The 26,423-nt window shown below is 39.1% G+C and overlaps 1 protein-coding gene across 1 annotated transcript; it reads left to right on the forward strand.

The window, feature by feature from the left end:
• The first annotated feature begins 2 nt into the window (after window positions 1–2).
• On the forward strand, window positions 3–13,048 carry FAM199X (family with sequence similarity 199, X-linked). Its single transcript, XM_054641486.2, has 6 exons — window positions 3–326; window positions 3,062–3,281; window positions 5,391–5,540; window positions 5,976–6,137; window positions 7,231–7,491; window positions 8,333–13,048. The coding sequence occupies exons 1-6, from the start codon at window positions 139–141 to the stop codon at window positions 8,501–8,503; spliced, it is 1,152 nt and encodes a 383-aa protein (XP_054497461.1). The 5' UTR covers window positions 3–138; the 3' UTR covers window positions 8,504–13,048.
• The last annotated feature ends 13,375 nt before the right edge of the window (window positions 13,049–26,423 follow it).

Consider the following 26,423-nt stretch of genomic DNA (forward strand, 5'->3'; position numbering starts at 1 on the left):
GCGCGGCGCCGGAAGCAGCGGCCGCGACAGCGCGGCGCGTCCCGGGACCGGCCGCTGATGGCGGCGCCGCCGACGCCGTGTGCCCGAGGCGCTCCCGCCGCCGCCTGAGGCGCTCCCGCCGCCCCCGCGCCCGCCGCCATGACCGAGGAGCCGTACGAGAAGTTCCTGACCCCCGAGGAGCCGTGCCCGCTGCTCTCGCACCAGCACCCGCCGCGGGGCGGCAGCTTGAGCCTGAGCGAGGAGGGCTGCCTGGACGTCAGCGATTTCGGCTGCCAGCTCTCCTCCTGCCACCGCACCGACCCTCTGCACCGCTTCCACTCCAACAGGTCCGCTCGGCGCCTCGGGGCGGCCGGGCCGGGTGATGCTGAGGGCCGGGGACGGGTGCGGGGGTCGCGGCGGGGTCGGGGCCGCCCCTGACAGGGCCGCGCATCCTTCCCCTGCTCCTGCCCGGGGCGGGCCGGGCACGGCCGGGCTGCAGGTGCCCCCCGTGTCCTCCCCACGCCCTGCCGGGTTACCCTTCCCTGGCTTCGGCTCATCACGTTACGGTTGACAGTGTGAGCTGGGTGGGTTTTGTAAGATGTGCTTTTTCATAGAATCACAGAATGGTTGGAAGGGACCCTAAAGGTCATGTAGCTCCAACTCCCCTGCCCTGGCAGGGACACCATCCACTTGAATCAGGATGCTCCTACCCTCAGTCTGAGTTTCTTAATTTTCGAGATTTTGAATTTTTGAAGGCTGTAGGCAGCTACAGAATGGTGTGTTTATAAGACTTGCATGGTCAGACCAGCCAGACCTTTAAAGATTCAGAATGAGTTAGGCGGCGTGGTGACTCCACTGACTCCTGCAGAAACATTTCCACCCCATGCAAATAATTAAGGGCAAATTATTCTGCCTGTAATTTGTAGAAGTGCTAGTACAGCTCTGCAAAGAAATTCCAGTTGTGTTCATAAAATCAAAATCACAGTCCTGCTTTCCTAAGAACCCAATTCTACTAATATGTAGTATTAAGCTTGAATATAGCAATAGCTTTCTTTGAGAATACTCTATGAGATTTTAGTCTCCAACATATGTATCTCCAACATTTCTGTTCCAGTCTTGCAAGATTCTTTTATGGGTTATTAGTATTTCTGTGACACAATTATGAAGACTGAATTTGTATCAAGTCATGAAAATTGCACTTTAAAAGTGTCATTCACAAGGGCAAACTTTTAATTATACATTCTTAAATGATTCAGCATGAAGAGTCTTGATCAAACATGATGCACTCTCATAGTATAGTTCTTGAGTCATAAGACATGAGCAGTAAGATATATTCTTATAATATCTGTAAATAAATGTGTGATAGTCACCAAATTTGCATTTAATTAATTTTGTACATTTCTCTGTGTTGCCTTCCCAAGTGTGTTGCTCAGGTTTGCTCTTTCTCCAAGCCCAGGTTTGTAACCCAGGCATCTTGAGGGGTTGTTTGACTTCTCTGGAAAAGGACATGCCCTGTCTTGCACTGATTAAGCCATTGCAGATGTGCAGCTCAGTCCGTGGTGTTCACATAAGGCTTTCTGTTCTTTGAAGTTAGGAGTAATTTAATGCAGTTCCCCTTTGTCATTAATGCAGTTCACCCCAGGGAGCACAGCAGCCCCCCAGCCATGAGAAGGTGAGGCTGGCTGCCTGCACCTGGAGTATCTGTGTAGTTTGTTGGTGCTAGAGCCCCTGTACCTCATACTTTTGATATGTCTGGGAACTTTGTCCACTCTATCTCTCATTTCATTATTATTTCATGGATTCTGAAACCGTATTCATGTTGAGTACTGTGCTGTGTCACCACAGTCTTGTTCTGCTCATTGCCCATGGATTGCCTTGCCCACAAGAGTCTGTACCAGCAAGGCTTTGCACATCTATGGGGGATGCAGAAAGGGAGGCAGGGCAAGAACTCCTGAATCTGCTACGAGGAAAGTTTTGGAAATGTCTTTAACATTGGATAAATTCACATCTGCCAAGTAGGTGTGGGAGTGAATCCATCACAAACATATTTAGCCAGCCTGGTATGCAGTTTAATGAGATTGAGGACCAGCCTTTCTGGTGATATGATTTCTCAGTTGGATAGAAGAGTGTTTTCTAGTTAGCCAGGCTGAAGTGGACAGGCTGATGGAACAGGAGTTGATTGTGTGGGTTTGTGTGGTGCATTTTAGAACCCCTTTTCAAATTGTTTTGGCCATATTGCAGTGCTGTGCTGACTCATATTTGTCTCGACCTACTTTTCTCCAATATGTAAAATAAGTTCCAGATATGGAGACTGATTTCATGAGCTTGGTACATTCTGGCTTACTCACATTAGAGTAAAAAATCTGTTCTGTGAAAATTGAGTTCTCAACAGCTTTCCTTTAGCAACAACTTCAACTAGCTTTGTAATGAGGCAAAAAAGTGTTTATTTTGGCATGGTATCATTTTCACACAGGTCACTTCCCCATCCTGCACTGTGCCATGTCTGATCTGATGGTTTTGCCATTCAGAGTTGTGAACAATAGGTCCATAATGTGTTTCCTTAGTAAGCCTTAATTTTGTGGGGGACTATCAACCTGGAATTTCTTCTTGACTTCAATTTGTCCTGAAGTCAAATTGATTAATTACTTACTTCTGTTTTTTCCAGTTTATATGGAAGTTTAAATATCCCAATACATGGAAATTTTTTTTTAGACCAGTGTGTTTTAAAAACCCGACTAGCAGCAAAAAAGGGTCAATTTCCATCCTACAGGAGTCATAGTTCTGGGGTAGAAATTGACAATATATGAAAATAAAGGTGTAATTATACTAACTGTATATGGACTTTTGCCTTGATATTTGTAACACTGTGTTCCCTTTGGTGTTGTTGATGTACTTTTAAAAATACTTAAAAATAGAATACTTCAATTTATGCAGTTATAACTTATTTCAATAAAATGTATCGTGTACTGATGTATAGTATCACTGACTAGCAAATTGGAGATAGTTTTAGGCTTAAAGGAATTTCTGAGGACACATGATGCCAAGGTTTGCTGCTCTCTAATTGTGTTGTCCTGTTTTGCAGGTGGAACTTGACATCTTGTGGGACGAGCGTGGCCAGCTCGGAGTGCAGCGAGGAGCTGTTCTCATCCGTGTCCGTGGGGGATCAGGATGATTGCTACTCTCTGCTGGATGACCAGGAGTTCACCTCTTTTGATCTGTTCCCTGAGGGCAGTGTCTGCAGTGATGTCTCCTCTTCTATCAGCACTTACTGGGATTGGTCAGACAGTGAGTTTGAGTGGCAGGTAAACTGGTTCCACTGGAAATGTAAAATTTTGTGTAGACTATTGCATACTGGATTTAGCTGTAGTTGAAAAGTGATGGAATAGAATATCCTGAGTTGAAAGGGACCCACAGGGATCACTGAAGTCCAGCTCCTGGTCCTGCACAGGACAAGCCCAGAAGTTACACCCTGTGTCTGAGAGTGTTGCCTAAACATTCCTTGAACTCAGTCAGGCTGGGGAGCCTGTTCCACTGTTCCACTTCCCCAGCAGCCTCTGGGGGAAGAATCTTTTCCTGATACCTAACTTTAACTTCCCCTGACCTGGCATCCTGATGTTCCCTTGTGTTCTGTCACTGGTCACCAGAGAGGAGAGATTGCTGCCTCCCTCTCCTCTTCCCCTCTTGAGAAGCTGTAGGCAGCTATGAAGTCTCCCCTCAGTCTCCTCTTCTGAACAAACCAAGTGACCTCAGCACTTGTTTCCTTGTAACTACTGAACATAGGAGTGCATATCTGAATCTTGAATGATAGAAAAAATATTTTGTTTCATTTTATTCCAACCTCCTTAATCAGGAGGGGAGACTGAAGGTCAGCTCTCCAAAGAAAGTTGCTTACATATTATGGTCGTTTGGTTTTAGAGACCAGTGTGTGTTTCTTGTAGCCATGAGCTTAGACCCTTTGTACTGAAGATCTGCCCTGCTAATGAAATCTGGTTATAGATGTCTGGTCCTACTGATACTTTCTAGGTAAAGTGTACAAACTCTTGCCATAGCTTATTTCTATAGTATTTTTTCTACCCCAGTAAGAGTACAGAGCTCATTTTGTCTCACCAGAATGGGAAGGTGAATCACATCCTTTTCCCAAGTCTGTGCTGGATACAGTCCTTGCTGGGTATTTCTAATTTGTGATAGTCTTCCCTGTCAGCAGATTTTCAAATGTGATATGCATTTTTAATGTATTATAGACCTAAACTGACCTTTTGTATTAAAGACCTAAATCAGCTGTGAATATATACTGATATATCATCAGTATACATGACTTTGAAATAGGCAGCATAGGCCTTCAGAGTTTTTTGGGGAATACTTGAAAATTTTGTCATAAAGCTTAGTCAGAGCATGTAGAGAGTCTTGTAAGGACAGTACAGGAACTGAAAACTGATTTCAGGAAAGTTCAAATCCTGTTCCAGAAGATGCAAGTGAACTTGAGACGTGTACTGAGATCAGCTTTGAATTTCCGACTGTCTTAGTCCAGCTGCTGGTCTCAACAATGTATTTTATAGCACTGAAGTTACAAGTGTGTGTGTATAATGCAGTCTGTAGGAACAGCTCAGGTTGGATCCCAAAGATTCAGAGCTTTATTGAATTGTGAGATTTTGATTGCCTGATACACTTGGCAATTGTTTTGATAAGAAGCCATTTCCTATGTCTTAGCTAGCTGACAGTATGTTTGATTGGTAACCAGCTTTTTTATTCCTCTTTGTTTTTTAAAACAAACTTTTCTTAAGAGACTTACTTGATTAGATTTGTAGGATTTTGGGAAGGCTTTTTTATAGCTCTTTATGGTGTTATCTGACAGAATCTGAGCCCAAGTAATCCAGCTGTCCCACTTTAATTGGAAGTGCATTCAGAAATCACATATCAGTTGTATAAATGAAGCTAGCTGAAGTTCTCAGTTGCTTCCAGGCAAATGACAGTGATTTAAATTGCATTTTCTTGTGTAATTATGGAGTTTGGTAGGAATTACAGACCTACGTTAAAATTATTCCTTAAACCAGACTTATGCTCCAAAATGGGAAGTTTAGATTTAGGTTTAGATTGTAATGGACAGTTTCCACTGATGGAAAAGGGAAATAGTTGAAATGCAACTTCAGTCTGTGTTTTCTTAAACAAAAATTTTTAAAGAGGATTGATGAGTACAGAATAGTGTGAATTGAGTTTGCTGCACTTGCTGTTTACGGGAAGATTCAAGGGAGTATTGCAGGTTTATGAGTAATTAGAAAGAGTTTGTTAAAGTACAGAGATAATCAATGCTTTGCTAATTTGATGGTATGTTTTGAATTGTTAATAGTGTTAGAATAATTTACAATCTGCCTACTCTATTCTAAAGCTTTGTTCTTCCTTTTGCATGTTACAAGTTGCCTGGCAGCGACATTGCAAGTGGGAGTGATGTGCTCTCTGATGTTATACCAAGTATTCCAAGCTCTCCCTGTCTGCTTCCCAAAAAGAAAAACAAGCACAGGAATCTTGATGAGCTTCCATGGAGTGCAATGACAAATGATGAACAGGTGACTTTTTTCCTATGTGAGAACTGCAATGTACAGAAGAACTTCCAATTAAAAGACACAACTTAAAGCCCATCCTGTTTGCTGTAGGTGTAAATGCAGACCTGTGCAGTACTATTTGATTCTTAAAACTAAACCTCATCCTTTGGATCTAGAGGAGGCAGTTTAATGCCTCCTCTAGATCCAAAAATACTTTAAAATAGAATACTTCAATTTACACAATTATAACTTATTTCAATAAAACTGATGTATAGTATAGCAGTTTAATGCCTACTCAAGTTTTCACCCCAAGTTTTTAAGGATACCCAAGTTTTCACCCTAAGTTTTTAAGGCTAGAACCATGATATTTGAGCATGTTTTATTCTGTCAGTTCTGTTTTCTGTTTCTCATTTAGAATTAGTAATACCTCAAAATGACCTGCCTTTCTTTGGGTCCTAGGTTGAATATATTGAATATTTGAGTCGCAAAGTCAGTACAGAGATGGGCCTTCGAGAGCAACTTGATATTATTAAAATTATTGATCCTACTGCTCAGATCTCACCTACAGATAGTGAATTCATTATTGAATTGAATTGTCTCACAGATGAAAAACTGAAACAGGTGAGTTAAGGTTTGTACATTTGACTTCAAGGTTTCAGCATCTGGTTATATATTGCAAAATCTTAAGGACTTGTGATCAATTTTTATGCATAATCATTAGATGTAGAGAGAGACACTAGAGTACAATACTGTCAGTGACAGAAAATAGAGTTCAAAAGCATATTTGTATGTATTAAACCTTGACATAAGACTGGTTGTATATTCTCATTGTGTGTTAAGCCAGAGCTGGTGAGTGTGTAATGGGTCATGTTGTGGACCTGGTGTTGGTTATGGCACTGTACTCCACTTCATGACCATCAGCCAGCTGAGAGTCTTCATTTGCTCACTGTATGTAAATTAGCATTTAAGACCCCAAAAGACTGGAATTCATTAGGGAAGACCATAAGTTTCATGTAGAAAGGGATAGAGAATAATGCATTTTAAAAATGCTAGAAGATGCAAATTATAACCAAGAAGGGTGACTGGCTGATAGAGTAGATACATTCTACTCTTTTCTCAGTCATTGAGTTATTGAGATGTGGTGTTGGGAAGAGATGCAATGTCCATACAAGCTGAACTCCTCTGTGTTGCACTGATAATGATGAAGATAAAGTTGAAAATAGAAAATATTCACTGCTTTTATGGGCTTGGTTGGTTTCATATTTCAAACATTTTGTGTCATCTTAAAGCAGAAAAGTGCTTCTTTATTTACACTCTTTGGTTTGAGTATACCTGGCAAAATAAAGGGGTTTGATACATTAAGTAAATACCTTAATTCAGTTGAACTTGACTGATATTCCTTTTTGTTGTTAAAATAATAATTTATTGTTACATAGTCACAAACCTGACAGGCAGGAGAGAAAAGAATCCCCCAGCCCTTGCTACATATTTTTCTTCCTTCCATAGTGAAATGTCACAAATGTTCACATAGTTAAGTTCTCTGGGTGACTCCAGACTGCTTGTGATTTAAGCAGCCACAAGAAAATGTTTTAAAAGCCTAACTGAACTGACCCAATAACTTCATCATTATTAGACTGTGTTTTTTTCCATGAAAAGCAGTATCTCAGTGCAGCATTAATCAAACTACAGTAATTTTGCTGCCTCTGTTCTAAAGGTGAGAAACTATATCAAGGAGCACGGACCTCGCCAGCGGTCTGCAAGGGAGAGCTGGAAAAGGAGCAGCTACAGCTGTGCAAGTACCAGTGGTGTGAGTGGTGCCAGTGGCAGCAGCAGCAGTGCCAGCATGGTCAGCTCAGCCAGCAGCAGCGGCTCCAGCGTTGCCAACTCCGCCTCCAACTCCAGTGCCAACATGAGTCGGGCGCACAGTGACAGCAATTTGTCCACAAGTGCTGCAGAGAGAATCCGGGATTCCAAAGTAAAGTTTCTAGTTATGTGTGGCTGTGTTAATTAAGCTGTCTTAACTCCTGAAGCTTGCTCATGGGATCTTACCTGGGATGTTTGTCCTGAAGGAGCAGAGTAACTGAGTTGTCTGTCTAAGCCAATGATCATAAGGAGTTTAAACTTGTGCTCTTCCCATCACTTCTAACCAAAAGCCTGGTGTTTGTATGTGGTAGATATTCTAATTCCTTTTGTTTAGGATAAGTTGAATGGGCTTGAATAAGGGCTTATGTATCTAACTTAAGGAAAAAACTGTTTAAGAATGATCACTGTAATCTAGGCATGATTTCTGGACAGTAGAGACACCCGTGATGGTTTTTTTCTCAACTAGAAGTTTCATCAGGCTTTTTTAATGTTCTTTATCTTTTGAGCATGTCTCATGAGATTCCTTGGTGAGAAGGGACCCTCTGAAGCATGTCTCATTTAAAGCAGAACTGTGGCACTCCTTCTGTTCCCATAATTTAAATTTCAAGTGTGAAGGAGAGGAGCAGTTCTTTCTTGCTCTTCGGCATCTTGGGTTTGTTAATGTAAGACTGTAAAATTTCTCCAGCAATAAAGATTCTTTCAATTGAAGACTTGACTATGCAACATCACAGGTTAATGTTGTGCCTCAGAATTCAGTTGTGATAAATGGTCTTAATATTTTAATATTAGGTATGATTTTGGATGAATGTTTACACCACCGCTGAGAATTCGTATTTGTTATTTTTCAGAGCAGATGTTGTTTTAGAGGTTAATTTATATTTTCCAGCTTTAGAGGTGTTTTTTATAATTTACAGAACAAAATCTTATGTTTTGTCTCGTCTGTATTTTGACAGAAACGTTCCAAGCAACGGAAACTCCAGCAAAAGGCCTTACGGAAGAGACAGCTGAAAGAGCAAAGACAGGCTCGTAAGGAAAGACTGAGTGGATTATTTCTTAATGAAGAAGTGCTGTCTTTAAAAGTGACTGAGGAGGACCATGAAGGAGATGTGGATGTTTTAATGTGACAGGGGTGAATTTATCAGTGTTCTTTCTAAGCCTTAAATGTATTATCCTTATTGTTTACATATATTTCTTGACCAAATTTTGATTAGTATTAACAATACAAACCAGATCTTTTCTCAAGTGTAATTCTGCTAAGAAGGTCTAAGTATTGAGTAACTTCAGCTTTTTGAGACTAATTTTGCAACCAAGAATTCAGAAACTTACCTGTCTTCTGAAAAGCTGCTGAATAGATGTGATTTTAAGGAAATTTGAACTTGGCTAACATGCTAACTTACTTGCACGTAAGTCTAGGGGTATTTTGGATGACACAAAGCATGCATTACTATGCTTCAGCTTTTTTAGTTTTTTTCCAGCTTTGAGTTAGTATTACACTTGACTTTTTCTGTCCTCCTTTTCCATTATTAGGAAGATTGTTTAGCATGAGGAAAAATCTTTTGCTCTGTGGGGCTTTCTTCAGCCTTGCTCTTGGTTTGTACAAAAGCAAAGTACTGTTGATACTTTTCTAAAAGTTGTGATTTAAATTAAACTACACAGAAAACAGAAAACAGGACTTCTAATCCAGAGAATCTGTAATACAAATACTGCCTAATAATGTAGTTCTTAGCAACCAACTAAAAATTAAAAAACCCCTCAAAATAATTGCAGACTTAGTCTTCAGAAGGTTATTTTGTTGCTCAGTATCTTACGATTATTACTAATGGTTCACCAGAACATCTCTAGTATTTCTTTGAAAAGATTCCAATAAAAACACATTTATACATTGAAAATACACTAACCTGCAATTAAGTTGTCTAGGACACTACATAAAATAGCTAAAAACACTACTGGAAACAGAGGTGCAAACAAATGACACACAACTTCAGAGGTTTTCTTCCCTAGAAGCATATCTAAATATATTTGATTCATATTGTTGACAGGAGAACTTAATTAATGCAGCTGTACTTTTTAAATTGTATGTTTAGCTGAGGTTGTCTTCTGTGTGGGTCGTTACACCATGACATGTATCAGAATTCTCCTTTTGTTGTCTATCAGCTTTTGAAATTTCTCATGATAAGAAAATTAGGTAAAATTGTGGCTTTCAGGTAGGGAAACAGTAGTAGTTTCAACCTTTTTCTCAATTCTGACAATCTTTAAGCTGATTTTAGTTTTTATCTTGGAACTACTTTTATAGAACTCCTTCCCCCATGGCAGACATAAAAATGATAGTTCTAAATTTTAATGTGAAATTGAAAAGTGTATAAAAGTATTTTGAGTTCTGAGTTTAGGAAATAATTTTTTATAATGTTGATGTTTCATTACTTTAATTTTGCTCTTGAATTAAGGAGTTTGACAGTTTAGTGTGGCCACAGGTGTCTGTAATTGCAGGATGTAGCCCAACCCTGCAGAATGCATGGTCAGCTTTAGGACTACTGACATTAATGTTCCATGCCCTGCACAGACTTGCTAGCCCTGACAGCTGAAATATTTTTCTTTCAGAAGTGGCATTCCTTTTAGCCTCAAAATAAACTGACCAGTAAATTATCTGAACAATGGCCTCTGAAAGAGTTCTGCTCAGAAATAAATGGGGTAAATAATGGGGTAATAAATAGTCAAACTAATATGTTTGAACTTAGTGCTGCTCTACAGCAGGTCCCCAGGCTTGGCCACTGACTGACTAAAAGCCAGGTAATGTCATTTTAAGCTCAAGTTAGCTGTCCCATATGGCCAGTTCTCTGTCCAATATCCACAAGTGTCTGTCACCTGTCAGTATTTGCTTGTACTGTGCTGTTGCTGATTGATGCCTCCCTCCTGTATAATCAATACTGAAAACTTCTTAACAGTATACACTTTACTGAGAATTTCGATTGACTTAAATCTGGAGCTTCTTTCAAATATCTTGTACAGAAGATAAAATTCAATTGCTATCAATTTGGCTAATTTCAAGGTGTGGTTGTTAAACTCTTCCATGGTAATGGATGAATTCATCATGAAATACTTCACCATATGTACACTCACATTTCAGTACAACCTTTATTTTCTGCAGTGACTTTGAAATGTGATTGAATTTTTTTTTCTGAAGAAAAATGCACACTTTGTACTGTAGAGAATTAAAACTCTGAAGTGAATTGTAAGGAAGGTGCAATATCTCAGTGTGGTGGAGCATGAAAGTGTGTTCACTTTATTCTGTTTCAGCAGTTATTCAGAGTTTAAAATGCCTCAGGGTTTTATTGAGAGAAGACCCCATCATTTTGATGGGGTACAGTTCATTCTGGCCACCTGTCTCCTAGCTTCCAGAGATCCTGAAATGAGGGAGGATAGTATTTCCATCATAGTGTGAGCATGTAAGTATAAATTATTCTAAGTGATTAGATGGGTCCAGTTGCTCATCTGTTACATTGGACAAAAAGGTCCTGGGTGCCAGAATAGCTGATTGTGCTGTGTTGTCTCCAGCAGGTACTTCAGTCATGTGTTTGACAGTTAAAATGATAGAAGAGAGTGGATTTCCAGGAATTCCATGCCAATAATTTATAGCTCTGTGATCTCATAGATCCAGGATGCTCATAAGAATACAAAGAATACAAAACTCTGAATGTTCTGGTAAGAATGCAGAATAACATCTTGCTTACCCTGAATGTTCTTTGCCAAGTACTCAGAGATACAATGTTGTCTCTCCCTGATCTCAGAGAATCAGGCCTGAAGTGACTGTGGCATTCAGTTCTCATATACTTCTACACATCTGAGGTTTTTTTCCTTTTGCTTTCTCATCCTCTGTAGTTGCAGTGGCACACTCATTTTGTGGTGGGGGAAGGTTTTTTGTCAGATTCATGTTTTTCCCTGCAGCATGCTCAACATTTACTCAGGAAGACTCTGTCCATGGTGGTTTTAAAAGACATGTAAATGTGGCACTTAGACCATGGTTTAGTGGTGGGCTTGGCAGTGTTAGATTTAGGGTTGATGATCCTAAAAGGACTTTTCCAATCTAAATCTATTAATTTCTGTGAAATACCTGTGGTAGTAGTCAAACAGTTGCAATGTCAGTGAAATCTGATCTTGCTGATACAGGTTATGGCCTTTGTGGCTATAGGTGTAACTACTGGGTTCTGATGAAGAATAGTAACAGACTGTTAAAATAATGCATCCTTACTGAGTTTTTTTTCCTTAAAAAATAAATCAAAACCCTGTTTTTTATTAATAGAGAAAAAATGTCAAGCTTAAAAGCAATACAGAGACACACAGGAAAAAGCTCATAGTTACATGGCTTCATGGTACTAAAACTGTGTCTGTAGGAATTTTGTACCCACTGCAGTGTGGATGTAAACAATTTACACTCTGTAATGATAACAGTTTGCTTCCATGGTAACTTTTTCTCTAAAAAGGCTTAGAAGGAGCACTGAAAGTCTGATTGCAATAGGACTGTAAACAAGAGAGAACATTATTTTCTAATATGATTTTAAATATGAGGAAGAAAGCTGCCTGACAAACTTGGCTGATTTCTGTGTATCTAATGTCATCTTTTGTTAAAATACCTATTTTTTTTTTAATCTGGGAAGCTGATAAAAAGATGGTTACAATGTGCTCAGTATGAGGTGCTTACTCAGAAGAGCAGGAAAATTCTTTACAAGACTTTCCTGGGCTCAAATTTTAGTTCTTATATTGTGGTTTGAAACCTGTGAAGATCATTCTCTGGTAAGAAAACAAACCAACCAACCTGCTTGAACTTACTTACATGCATTTACATCAGAGTGCATATACAACACAGAAAAATAAAAATGGTAATATTTACTGTTTATCTATGCTGAATGGCCTGAAGCCATTTCTTTTCTCCTAACACTCCTTCAACTTTGAAATCAGTTGATGCATTGGTTTATAAATATTAATAAACCTGACTGTTTTGGGAGCTTTTAAAGTTCATTCATATAAGCCAGATTTTCATGGCAAATGTTAGATTTATTGGTTTAATTTTCTTAAGCTTACTGATCTTGCAATTCTAGGGCACAGAAAAGTCAGCAGTTGTCCATTTAAGGATTGCAAAGATTAGTTTATTAATCAATCAAGAGCAAATCTATGTAATATTCAAAGTTTGTCTATTTTGACTGTTAACTCTGATGAATCATATTTGCATTCTCTCTCATCTGGCTAACTTTAAAACATTTCCAAATTACAAATAAATAGTCCAGTGTAAAAAAAATAAAATTGTAATGTGGAAGCCTTGAATATAGTTAATAACCAAAGCAAGGGGAAGGTGGGAGGGTTGATTTTTTTTTCTTTCTTTTTGTGGGGGGGAGAGAGGAGGGTATAGATTAGAGTATATGGTATTGCTTAAATTGAGGGTTTTTTTTCCCAGGTTCTCTTCTAATTGTATTGCTAAAATGCACTTTTGTATAGAAAACCATTCTCTGTACATTCTGTATCTACTTTACACAATGTTTATAGAGATTTTTCTGAAGTTGTGAAGGATTTACTGAAAGCTCTGATGCTGTTGAATTTAAGTTTTCATTGTATTTGAAAATAGTTATGTGCATATTGAAGTACAGGTTGGAATTAAAATTAATGATATAGCAAAGATATTCGTATGAAATGATGTGGTGTCTTCTTCAGAGGAGGGGGATTCATGTACAGGGCCTGTGAAGTCACTCTTCACAGGCAGAAAATACAAATTTTCTGTCACTGCACAGGCATAAAATAACAATAAAGTGGCATATCTTAATTGTTCTTGATGGCAGAAAGCAAACTGGTCCCCCCTTAGCTAAAGGGGTTTGTTAACTGCAAAATCTGACAAGAATGGTTTCATATGCAAGCAATTAATTGTTGTGAATTGTATAACCCAAGGTCATGTACTTAAAGCTGTCTGTCTTTTGTTTTGATTCCTGTTCCTGAGGTATTTTTTATGTCTATGCTCAGCACCAGCAAGAGCATGGCAGTCTTTGAGCAGGCAAGAGTGAGGACACTTGCCAGCTTGTAGAAGTCGTGTCCCTGAACAAAATTTGCCTTCTGCAATACTGAAGTTTGAAGTGAAGTATTGCAAAACCTCCTTTTTCCCTTTGGTGTCCAGTAAAAAAATCCTGAAAACCTGAGAAGAGGATAGCTGGCATAGGGATGTATTCCTCAGCGTGCAGAAAGTTTCCTGCAGCAGCTCAGGGATCTAAAACTGCCTTCTTTGTCTTGGCTATGGCTCATCAAACACTTCTGGGAGTTGATTCTCATTAAACACTGACAGAAGTTAAAACTGACCAAGTGTTGATATCCCAGTTTCTGTAGATGTCAGGGGATGGAAGGACAGGGTGAAAGTGCTGCATATCACAGCAAGTCTTGTCAAACTGTGAGAGATCTTTACTTGTTGTGAACAGGACTGTGGAAGCTCTTGCTCTGGTGGTGCTGTGCCTCCACCTGAGCAGTCTGCTTGTGTGCTTTTTCTGTTTTCACCCAAAGGTGAGTGACAGTGTGGAATGTTTTGCAACAAAAACCAAATTGAAATGTTTCCAAGGACCTTGACCCACTGGGATGTTGGCTCATAGTGAGGGCTGATGTTTCCTTGGACAGCACCCAGGGGCTGCAGGGAAGCTGATGCTCACACTCTGACTGCCAGAACCTTCCCAGTCTGTCCTGTTGCAGCAGTTCATTATCAGGTACCAGCTGGGTCTGATCTCCTGGCAAACCCTGCCTGTCACCAGGGTTACATGGGCACAGCCAATGGTGTTATGAATCTCTTATCAGCCATCCTTAAGCATTTCTTCATTTCTCTCTCAAGTGTAACCAGTTTCACTGCATTGCGAAGGTTTCATTTGATGGCCAAACAAGGCACAAGCTGAGTGATTTCCACACTGGCAAAACCAATTGAAAAGTTTGCTTTACCTAATTGCCAGGAGTATTGGCTATGGGCTTGCCATCCTCAACCCATTCTACTATACTGGCCTGAACTGTAGACTTCACCCAAACATTTTCCTGTGCAAAACTAGTTACACTTTGGTTTCCTGAGATCCTTTGTATGTGTTCCTAAAGATCCTGTGACCTACTGGGTAGAAAACTTCCTTTTTTCACCTCCTTCTGGAACATTCATCCATTGCAAATCGTTTCTCTAGTGTTGAAATCAAATATAAATATAAATCCAAATCCACATTTCTGTTCTGAAATCTCATTTCATGCTCTTTCCTTCATGCTGCAGTGACTTACACCTGGCAGCATCACTGGTGTTAGAACCTATTTCTGATAATGTAGAACACATTCCTGAAGCTAAAGCATGATAATTCATGAGAGTCTTTCTGATCCTACTTCAGTGGGAGTAGAATTGCTGCTAAGTTTTTCGAAGCAGGAGGATTTATTGCAGTGGCTGATTCTCACCGCAGGTACCTCGGCCCGTCTGTTGTCACCAGGGGGAGCACCATGGTCATTTACTGGATTTTAAACTACAGCTGCCAGCGTTGCTTTGCTACAAATGCTTTCCTTTATTTTCTGTTACATCCTGGTGAAAGATGTTTGCTTCTCCTCTTATGCTGTTTTTGGAGTAGGGAGCTGTCTGTAAAGGGTCAGTTTTACAGCAACATTTCCAGTGACTAAGGGAAAAGTTAGCTTTTTCTATTCAGGATGATTGCTAATTCTTGTCTGATCTTGCTTATTGCAAGTGAAAGGTGGAAATACACTCCTGTTTAGTGTTATGTATGCACTGCTTTGCTGTTTAAATTCCCTGATTTCTGTTTTGAGTTCAGACTTCCTCACTGGGGGCTGAGCATTTTGCAGTTGAAAATATTAGGTGATGATAGAAAACAAGCAGCCAGCTTGTGATGTGCTGAGTCTCATAAAGTACATAGCTGTCAGTCCCTGGGAGGCACTGCAGAAAAGATGTACCTTGACTAACTTTATTTTTTTAAAATAACCTCTGAATTGGGCTTCCTTTGGAGCAAAGTAAAGTACTGCTTCAAAGGGAGCTTTTCTGTAGTGTTTCTTTTCCTCTCTTTGCTCATCTGACAGTTATTGCTACCTTTCAAAAAGCTTACTAACACTTATAACTGCAGAGAACATGTGAGGAGTTCTCCCTGGTATCTTGGGTTCATTCTTGGAAGTCAAGCTTTTAACAGTTCTGTGCAGAACTAGGAGGGCTTTGAGCACTTCTGTGTGATTGCACAGCCATCCTCTATTGTGTCTTTAGCTGTCATAAAACAGTAGCAGATTCAAAGTCTTCAACTGTAGGATATTTCCCTTAGGGAAGATGTGTTCTCAAATAATCTTGAAAGGAGGGAATAAAGTTATAAATCATAATCACAGAGTAAAGAGATTTAAAATGTGGCAGATAGCTGTTTATATCTACATAGCTTGTTTTTCTTGACACCTAGTTCCTGTCTACACCTCCTGAGAACAGTAAGCTGTGAGTACAACATGGCAGTTTATTGCAGGAATTGCTGAAATAGTTTTAATTAATTACAGACCATCCTTGTTATTTAGGTAATTCTCATTTCATGGTATTTGTTTCCTTTCTTAGTCATTTAAAAGTTGATTTAGTCCTTGCTTTCTTTGTTCAGTGTAGAAATAAATAGTTAGTCACAGGATTTTGTTTTACTTTCCATTGTGCCTAGTAGGAGCAAAGGAAGAAATTAGTTCACTTTAATAGCTGGTCAATTTTCAGGTGTGGACAACATCTAAACATAGTTTAGATAATTTTGTAGGTTTCATGGCTCCTGTGTTGCAGATGTATTTAAAGAGGCAGTGCAGCAGTTATGATCTTGAGGAGCACTGGAGGACTGTAAGAACTGTGATGATGGGCTTATGCTTTGAGCAATAAATGCTCCTCATGCAGGGCAGGTTTGTGCATGTCCAGAGATTTTGTTCTTCCTCTTGTTCCAAAGCCAAGCACAGTGGTGTGTTCACTACCTGGCTGGTACTTTCTGGCAAGAGCAGTGTCAGCTGCTTAGCAGTTACTGCAAATTCTTTTTGCTTAGGATCTCACAACTTCTGGGTGATTCCACTTGGCAGCTCCTCTCTGCTCTTCTAGAACACAGACCACCTCTGTATCCCATCTCTTTGTTACTGAACAAAGCAAAACCATTGTGTGTTAGGAGGGTCTAAAATCTTGAGATTATGGTATTAAGTGACTTTCACCACACACTCAGGAGTATTTTTATTATATTCAACTAATTACTCCCTGCTGCAAGTATAATTGAACATTAAAGTTCATCAGATTGTCACGTATTTATTTCATGTTCTTTAAAGCACATTTGATATTCAGCCAGCTCTGCTTTGGAATAGTCCCTCTCTAGGGTAGTTCAGAGGACCAGGGCCTATCATGTCTAGGACTGGTACAACCTTTTGCTCTTGGTACATGGAAATGATCACTTCAGTGACAATTTGTATTGGCTAATTTGGTAGGCAGATAAAAAAATACATGAGTTTATGTGAGTATTTAATTTTATTAAACTCAAGGTGAGGGAAAAAGCACCATGGTGCTAGCAAGCCTTTATGAAGTTGGAAAGAATTTTTTTTCTGCTTAATTTTTAAATAAGGTGAGTTTATTTACCAAATAGAAAGAATTCACAATGTGTGTTTGACTTATAAACATGCTGTTCCACAAATGCATGCACTTCCTCCTGAAACAATTTCGGTCATAAAACTGTTTGTAGAAGTTACAAATGTTAGCCAAGCAAAAATGAAGCAGTCTGAAATCTTAGCACAAACCCATTTGTGGACTGATAAACCCATTTGTAGACTGATAAAATGAGTGTAATTTATGGTCGAGATACCTTACTGGCATATGTATTAAAGTTTGGGGATATGTCTATTTTTCTTAGTATTGCATTAGCTGTAATTTCTATGTAATGCTTCAATTCATTTATATATTTGCACAACAGACTGTCAGATAAAAAAGTGCCAAAATGTGTATAAGGAGGTCATCACTTTAGCTTAATTGCACACAAATTTCCTGCAGACTCTGATGCTTAAGACCAATAATGAGACTGCTACAGCTAGAATAAACGCATTAGCCTATAAATTTAGAGCTTCTACCTGCTTTGTGAAGGGAGAATCATCTCTAAATGAGCCTAGTAACATGGATTTGTGATTAATCATTTTACTTGGTGACTCATCTATGATCACAGTACAACAAAAATGTCATGTTTGCTTAGTGGCATTAGCACAATTTATCTTCTCTACATTCAGAGAATTGCCTTGTTGTCAATGTGGGACTGGGAATACAGCTGAGGAGTACTTTTGTTAAAGGACTTCTGATGTCACTTTATCTAAAGCAGAGTATAAACAAACAAACAAAAATTTTACAACTGCTCCTTTCCTTGAAATGTAATTATTCTACTTGGTCAGGCCAAACCATTTGCAGTAATTATCTTGAATCTGTAACACAAAACTAATTTAACCTTGAAAACTGGTATTATTGAAGTTGTCTCTGAATTTTTCTTTTTAAGGCCACCCCTACAAGTTAACTCTGGTTTTGAGACAATTTTGCTTTCCTTGTTGCAGAGTAAACCCTGCTCATTACTAGAATGCTCAGGGCCCGTGGATTTGTGGATGTCAGGTTTGCATAGGTGTTCTCCAACCCAGTCTTTCTTGACCAAGGGAAAGTCTTCCTTCCAACATTCCTCCACCCTGGTTTCCTGAGTCAGAGATTCCTGAGGGTTGGTCTTGTCAGTGAGGACAATGCAAAGGTGATAAAATGATTCACTGTGAGTATCAAAACCCAACACCCTCAGAGGAAACTTTGGTTTAAAGAGGAAAATGTACAACCAGAAGCTTTGGTGAGAATGAAGAATTCACACCTGCCCTGTATTGCCTACTCAGTGTCTAAAAAGTCCAAGTTAAATCTCTGCACTAGGAATTAGGTTAAAAAAAAGTCATTTATACTTGCATGTATGCATAAATATAGCTGGTCTCTGGTTATGCATTTGCAGCTTCAGGGTTTCTTGTGACCATGGAAGCTGAAAGTTATCTTTAAAGGAAGAGACACGGTCCTGCAATTTCATAGTGGCATCGGTGAAGCTTTAATAAAACCACTACCTACAGTGAATGCTTGCAAGCTTGGAAAATACATCTGGAGAAGGGCATATCTGTGTGATAAGATCTGAATTTAAAGTGGAACCAGGGGCTTGTTGATGCTCCCATGAGAGCGTTGGTTTTTTCCCTCACCTTTACAAGTGAGCCTGCTGCCTCTGTGCTGTTTCGTGGTGATCGATGTGAACATGCTGGAACTGTTTGCATGGAGTGATCTGAATCATTCAACCCAATATTCATTTGTTTGACTGAAGCCTCTTTAGAGCCACTTGTGATCTGATGACTAACGTGGCACAAAGATGCTAATGCTCAGTGTATACATAAATCATTAACTACTTAATTTGGATTTGGAAACCTGAGGCAACAGAATGCTCCATGGAGAAACAGCTATATTTATTTCTCCATCCCGAACCACCTGTCTCCAGAGACCTGGAATGCATTAGAAAAATTAATTTAGTGACTGAACTAAATCTAGATCTTCTGTTCCAGAGGAAAACAGCATTTTTTGCAACTAGAAAAGCATGGAAATCTAGGATCTGTTCTGCTGAGACAACAAAAATTAACTTGAGCAGTCCTGCCAAAAAAAAGTAAGAATTGAGAAGAATCTGAGCCCAGCTATAATTTTTTAAAAAAGTATTTTTAGAGGTGGTCTTGGTAAGAGTATTTGTGTAAGAGAAAAAGGAGTTTTGGTCCCTCTTTAACTCCACAGAATAGATTTTAAAGTCTTACTTTAAAGTGAGACCTGAAAGCCCCACTTCAGCAGTATTTTAGCCCATTCCTGAAGACATATTTAACTACATTTCTTTGGTGAAGTGGTTTGGCACTGACGGGGAAAGTGTATCTTCCAAACTGATAAACTCTCATGCTGAATGCACATGATGTGAACAATTTTCTGCCATTGAGGTTCCTCTTCTTGTCACTCTTGTCTTGTTCCTTCCCCTGGTTAGTTAATGAGCTGTGTCCCCCTGACTAAATTACCATAAAGAATATTATTGATAATGGAGCATAATGGAACATGGGACTCTACTGCTGCAAGGCACTAAGCTCCAAACTTCATAGAGGGAAATTTTGAGACTAATTATATTTTTAGATATAAATTGCCAGTGAGAGACATTTCATAGTAACAGTGAAAGAATTCCATTCTCTGAAGCCTTTGTTTATCTTGTATTATTTAAACAGGTTAGATGCTTGTATCTAAGTATGCATAGAGCAGCAAAGCTGCTTCTGTACCAAAGGAAGTTGATTCTGTGAATGAACCTGTGTTCATTCCTACAGGTCCTAGACGTGTTACTGCCCAGTTCTCAGAGAGGAAAACACAATGTTTAGAGCTAATCTGGATTCTGACACATGTCAAAAGGGAAGCAGGACCTTCCAACATTCTTCCTGACTTAATAATTTTGCTCCTTTAATGATTTTGCTTCTTCTTTAGTACTACACTGCTACCAGATTGGACCTGTTTTCTTCATTTGAGTGTTAATTTGATCCTCTTGATCCTCCTTTTTGTGTAAAAGTATGGTAAATGAGAATCTACTGGCATGTTGGTTTTTTTTTTAATTTGAGCCATGTTGTTACTCTTTTTTGTTAATGCTGTGTGTTTTCAGAAACAAGGATTTTGTTTGCTATTTCAATAGAATGATTTTTACCTGAGTGGAAAGCTCAGTCCTCCAAATCTGAATGTTAGACACATTTTTTATTTAGTAAAGCAGACATTAAAATAATTATTTTGTTTTAACATTGAGTGGCCTGCCTTATTCCTAGAAAATCATTACTTAAATATTTAAGGCAGATTCTCTCAAAGGGTTTGATATGTCCTAGATAAAATGTTTGCTTCAACTTTAAATATATAACATCTAAACTCTACTCCTCATGAACTTCATGGTACTATAAATTTGGAAAAGTGATATGTAAATAAAAAAAGTGTTGGAAGGCAAACAAGAATTATCACATGCTTTAGAGAAATCAAAATCCCTTCAATATAAGGATTTTACCAACATGCTTTTATTTAGCTTAAAATCTGGAAAGTCAAGCTTAAGGGGCAAGTCAATGTTCTCACAAGGACTTGTTTTACTTTATGATATAAAACTTGGAGATTACTTGTCAGCTACATTAGTTTATAATGTCTGTTTTTACAGTGAATTATACACTTTAGGAGAAATAGTTCTTTTCCAGGGATAGCATTTTAATTCTATTTCAAATATTGAGTGAAGAAAGCTCCAAAGAACATAGAACAATAAACCTTTGATATGTTCAGGACTGTAATATAAGCGTTGGTTTTTTTTGTTTTTTTAGAGTTGCTAATAGCAACTTATGTGGCGAACATAAGTACAGCAATTTAAAAGGACACTGTGGTAATGTGAATTTCTTCAAGTAGTTAAATACTAATGTCTTTCACCACATCAATGTCAGCTCTGCTCCCAGTCAAAAAGCTAAGGACAAATGAACTTACCATTTCCATTTGCTTTTTTGAATTGAAAGGTTTTCAGAAAACTGACAATAGCCAGTCTAGTCTGTAATTTTAACTTGATTTATTTGAATTAGTGAAATCTTCAGTAAATACATCTGGGTACACTTCTTAAATATTTCCCCAGAGAGATTAAACATCTATTTACTTTGACTCCACAAGTGCTCACAGACTTTTAATTGCAGCGCTTGACAAACTCCTCAAGAAAGGAGAAGTGAAGAAAGAGGAAGAGAAGGTCACTCCTGTGGAGCTGCTGCCCTGAGTGGGAGCACTGGCTGCCATGCTCCACCTGCTCATCTGAATGCCAGGCAAGTGTGTTTATGTGGTGGGAAGTGTAGCTGAATAATTTACACTACAGGTTTCTTTTGTACCTATTGATCAGGAGGAGTATTTGTGTTCTTCTGTGGACTTCTGTGTGGTGTTCCTAGCTGCTTGCTGCATCTGTGTGCACCTAAGGGTGGCTGCACTCATGTCCTCCACCTTAATCTCTATTTGAGATGACTGGTTAATAGAAAAATGTTTAAAGCAAAATATTAAATGGGAGTCCTGTGTGTAGTGTCAACGCAGATCAGACCTGTCAGAAGAGCTTGGCAATAAAATTGAGTAATTGCAATGTACATCCTTGAGGTGGAGTTCTACCCATGTTAAAATCAATGTCAACAGTTTAGTTGATTTTAGCCTTGGGTTTATTTGCTCTTTGCTGCTGGTAACCATGGTATGGCATGCATGGTTCTTAAAGAAGAATATGTGCTGTTGTCTTAGCTTGACGCCTTATTGCAAAGGCTGTGGAAGTTGACAACAGGATTTTTCCTACCCACAGCAAGGTCTGGACTTGGTGATGTTGAAATGGAAATAAAAGGCCTGTCCTCTGTCCTCCTTCATCTCTATAGAATCCCTCACTAACTCTCTCTAAGCCATCTGCTTGAAATGGCAGAGACAAATTCAAGTTATCTCCCCCACCACTGGCACTGCTGCCCTCTCAAAGATAATTCCACAGGCCAAATGTCTTGGATTGACCCAGAAGTATTTTCCAGAGTCCACCTTTAATTCTCTTTTTCCTTCCATTGCTGCTTCTGTTGTCACAGGATTTCTTCCTTTAAAGAAGTGGTGTCCTCTCTGCCTGTTCCCTGGTAAACTCAGCAACACAAGAAAGTGAGACACACAAAAGATGCCTTTTGAAACAGAAACAAATTGCTTAAGAAAGAATTCTTGCAGACTGGAGGCTTCTCTATCAATGCCTCTTGTGCAATGCTCTCTCCCTGGTTTTTGGAGGCACATTTACAGGCTGGATTCAAGGAGTGAGGAGCTGGCCTTGCTGATTCAGTGCACCAGTGTAATTGTCCTTGAGACATTGCTTGGCTGCCATAGGCTCAGAATTGCCTTTGTGCACCCTTTCAGGGTTTCTGAACAAATCTGAGCTTAACTGAGAATATCATCCCCTACCCTGGTAAAGTATCTGGGAACTTCACAAAGGAAAAGGTATGGTCAGTATTTTAAAATATATATGAATTTTCTGCTATAATTAGGTGGAATATGGATATAGCATTAGAAGTTCAATTAAAAGCATGTCAATAAAAGGCAGTTGTGTGCTACATAAAAGATTCTTTTGTTGAAAACTGGCCTGAGTTACGACTGTTTTATACACATTAATTTGCTTTGTACATACAGAATGGAGCTGATTGAACAGCATGATTGTCTGATGAGAGCTGAAAAGCAGCACTTGCTGTAGGTAATTTAAATTGAGCCCTATTATCATTTACGGATTTATTCTGCTTAGAATCAATAAGATGAAAAAGGGTCTGAAAGCTTTACACTAATGCTAATCACTTCTGGGTCAGTAACTCCTTGTGTTTAAGTTATGCATTTCTTCCCTGTATTCACAGAGCTACTTGGAAAGTGAAATATTTTAAATATCTTCCACTGAAGAGAATCTTCCCACTTCTACTTCACAGAGCATTCAGCATTGATAAATATTTTGTTGTACTGAAAAAGTTCCCTGAGAGGGAAGTGACACCAGCCAAAGGATCAAAAGAGATGCTCTGGAAAAAAGCTCAGCACAGAATGCCCTGAAAAATTTGTTATAAAGCAGCATTCTTGGTGGCTGGAGATTCAACTTGACCCTAGGATGCAGAGCAAAGCTGGGTTTGGGTAGCTGCAGTCATTTCACGTTCTGTTACAGGAACAATTTTATTCCTGGATAATTTATATTTTAATTTTAGAGAGGTATCACCAGGCCCAAGGCAAAAGAGAAAAGCCAAGAGAGGTGAGAACCATGAGTCTCTCCCATGGGCAAACAGTCCTCCCAAAACTGCCATGGTGTGGGTCATTTTAGTTCATGGGTGTAGTCTTTCAAGGGTAAGCTGCTCTAGTTTGGAATCAAGAGCTCTCTTTCTCTAGCTCTGGAAGCAGGGGTCTTCTTTCTCTGTTAAGAGTTTCCCCCTAGATTACAGCTTTTCAGCATGCACCCACTCCAATGTGAGCAGCTTTACTCATGGGCTGAGAGTGGGTCTCTGCATCCCCCCATGGACTTCATGGATCACAGGGACAGTTTGTTGTGTTATATCCTCACCACAGCTTGCAGAACAATCTCAGCTCCAACGTTTGGAGCACCTCCTCCCCTCCTTCCTTTCACCAACCTTAGTGTTGCCATTTTGTTCTCCTCATGTGTCCTCACCTTTTCCTTTTCTCTGACTCAGGAGAAAATTGTTGTCTATAGGTTCTTTTGTTCTCAAGTTCTATCAATTGGAAAGTTCTTATAGGGTTTTGCAGCACTGAAAGGTTGATTTTGTTTGTGCTCCGTACCGGGGAACTGCTCACCATGCTGTGGAATGGCCCTGGTCCCTCCCCACCCCTCAAAAGAGCTGGGTGTGATTTTTTCCTCTCTTAAATTTGTCCTCACAGAGGTGTGACCAACTTCTCTAGTTGGGCCAGCAGCATGTCCATCTTCAGAGCCATCAGGGATTGGCTCTGCAGGACATGGCAAAAGCTTTGAGCAGCTTCTCTCAGAGGCTGCCTCTGTTAAACCAACACAACAACTTGTTTTCTAGGGTATGTAACTTGTTTTCTACTGCCCTGTTAACGATAGGACAAACCTTTCCCAGAGTTGTTCTTGATGACCAAAAGTGACAGAAAGGAACAGAAGTGATCAGAGGCCTATAAGGCCCTTATTCCATAAGATTTTTCTTATCCACTACAGGAGCTGATTGCCAAATCTTTGTTGTTTCATCAACCAAGTGGCTTTCCCTCCTTCTGCTCAGTTTCTCCAAATACCTGAGAGTACTACTTTATAGGCTTAACTTTTTTTTTAAAGTGTTTTAAAAAACACATGGTAAACTTTCCTCATATTAAAATGGGCTGGAGCAGCTAATAGAATCTCTTGTAGTAAATAGCTATAAAAACATCAAAGGTTTTGGTAACTGTTAGCTATATATTTTGTAATGCCTATTGTATTTCCATTTTGTTAGTTCTATTTAAAGAGCAGTATTATCATGCCCCATTTCCTGTAAGATAGTTCTATTTGTCTGCTCGACAGGAGGTAGGAGATTTTAGGTCCAAAAGAAATTATCTCTCAGTAAATTACTCCTAACTCCATTACGGAATACTAAGTACTTTCCCCTTACTGTGTGAGCAGCTTGAAGAGATAACACTGCAATTTATTTATTTGTTTTGTCCCACATATATAGGTGACACACGAACTCATCTGAGCAGAGACAGTGATAACTGACAGGTACATTAGATCAGACACATACAGCAAAGTTTACTTTGATTATGTAGTAAGTGTCAAGATGTACAGTAGCTGATGTCAGTTTGATCTCCCTTATAGCATATAATGGCTTGTCTTTTTCATGGTTGAATGGACACTAATTTTTGTCTAATAAGTAAGCCATCAGTTGAGTGTTTTAGAGAGTAGACAGAGTTTTTATCCTTCTGAAAGGGAAACCATTCGTGAAATTATTTCAAAATTTGTTTGGATTGCTTGTTGTATTCATTTCTCTCCTTCCAAAGTTGCCTGTTTACTCAAAGGTACTAAAGGTACAATATTTTCTAAAGACCTGCTGTGAATCCGTTGCATTGTGTATGAGACCTTTCCATATTGAAATAGTAGCAGAGAACAGAATATTTTCTGTCTGTTTTGCTGTATAGCTGCCAAACTGCAAAGTCTGTATGTAACACCTTCTAAATTTTAAAGGGAGACAAACAACAATATCCTGACATTACAATCCTCATCGTTCTCCCCTGTAGATAATGCAGGAATTATCTAAGACTGTAATTTTGTAGGTTTGTTTTATTGTTATCGTGCAGCCATGATTTCAATTGAGTTGTGTTTATGAAAATAACGTTTAAAAATGAGTTTTGCAAGGCATATTAACTGATTAATAATGGTCTTACACAAAAGAGCAGACCCTCAAAATAACACTGGCAAGCTCTGGAAGTGAAGGGTAATATTCTGGGGTGTTTAACATGGCTTAGCTTCCTGGCACAAGGCCAATTCTGGGGGAAAAAGCTATTTAAAGCAAAAAGTAATTTCTAAATTTTGGGGAAAATACCACTTAAACCCCCAACTTTCTGGCTACTAAAAGTATGGCAGAAATTTTTAACATCTCTAAACCCTGTGCTGTTCACAGTATACATCAGTGGGACCAGAAAATCTCAGTTCAGCCTGGTTAGATCTTCTCATTGAGCTGGTTTAGCTCTAATTCAGGTGATGTATGGCTCTCATTCCACAGGCTGCTGAGGCCTTTGTTGCCCTGTATGCATGGAGCTAGGTGTTTCCGTGTTCATTTTTTTTGCTTTTCAGTCTAGAAGTAGATCTTTCTTTTAAGTCATTCCTAATGTAGAGGAAGATTCTGTAAGAAGCACTGGAGTGGATGCCAGGAAGATAGAACAGTGAACAGAGACCACCTAATCAAAAGCAGGGTGTGAATAACTGGTTTTTAAGTAGTAACAGTGGGGATTTTGAGGGTACTTTTTGATTTGCTACAATCATCAAAATTTCTTTCACCGTCAGGTATGTTTTCCCTAGATATGCATGTCTAAGAAACAGACTGGGGTTTTTGAATGGCCTTCCCTGCATTTTATTTCTCTTACCCAAGTGGTATCCCACAATCAAAATTGCTGAACACTTCAGTGTTAAGGCTGTGGATAATTTCAAATATTTGACACAAGCATAGCCATGCATTTTTGTCTTAACAGTTAGTTTTGAAAAGATTTGAAATGGCACCTTCATATTCTCTAAGAGTCAATAGTAATGGCCATGCCTGTGCTAGAAATAATAAATGAGGTTCTCTGCTGCCTTCTCTTAGACTCAGGATGAGAAATTGAAATGCAGATTGGGTTCTTTTTAAACTGACAATTTTGTGAATGCTCCAGTAATGCTTGGTGCTGCTTTTTTTTTGTCTTCAAGGCTGTGTCTTGGCAGTCCTTAGTACTTGCCATCCACCCTGCTTGGGGAAGGTTATTTGTTTTACAGCCAGGGCTGAGCTTAGAGCTCACCA

This window comes from Agelaius phoeniceus, chromosome 14 (genome assembly GCF_051311805.1).
Source record: "Agelaius phoeniceus isolate bAgePho1 chromosome 14, bAgePho1.hap1, whole genome shotgun sequence".
Classification (NCBI taxonomy): Eukaryota; Metazoa; Chordata; class Aves; order Passeriformes; family Icteridae; genus Agelaius; species Agelaius phoeniceus.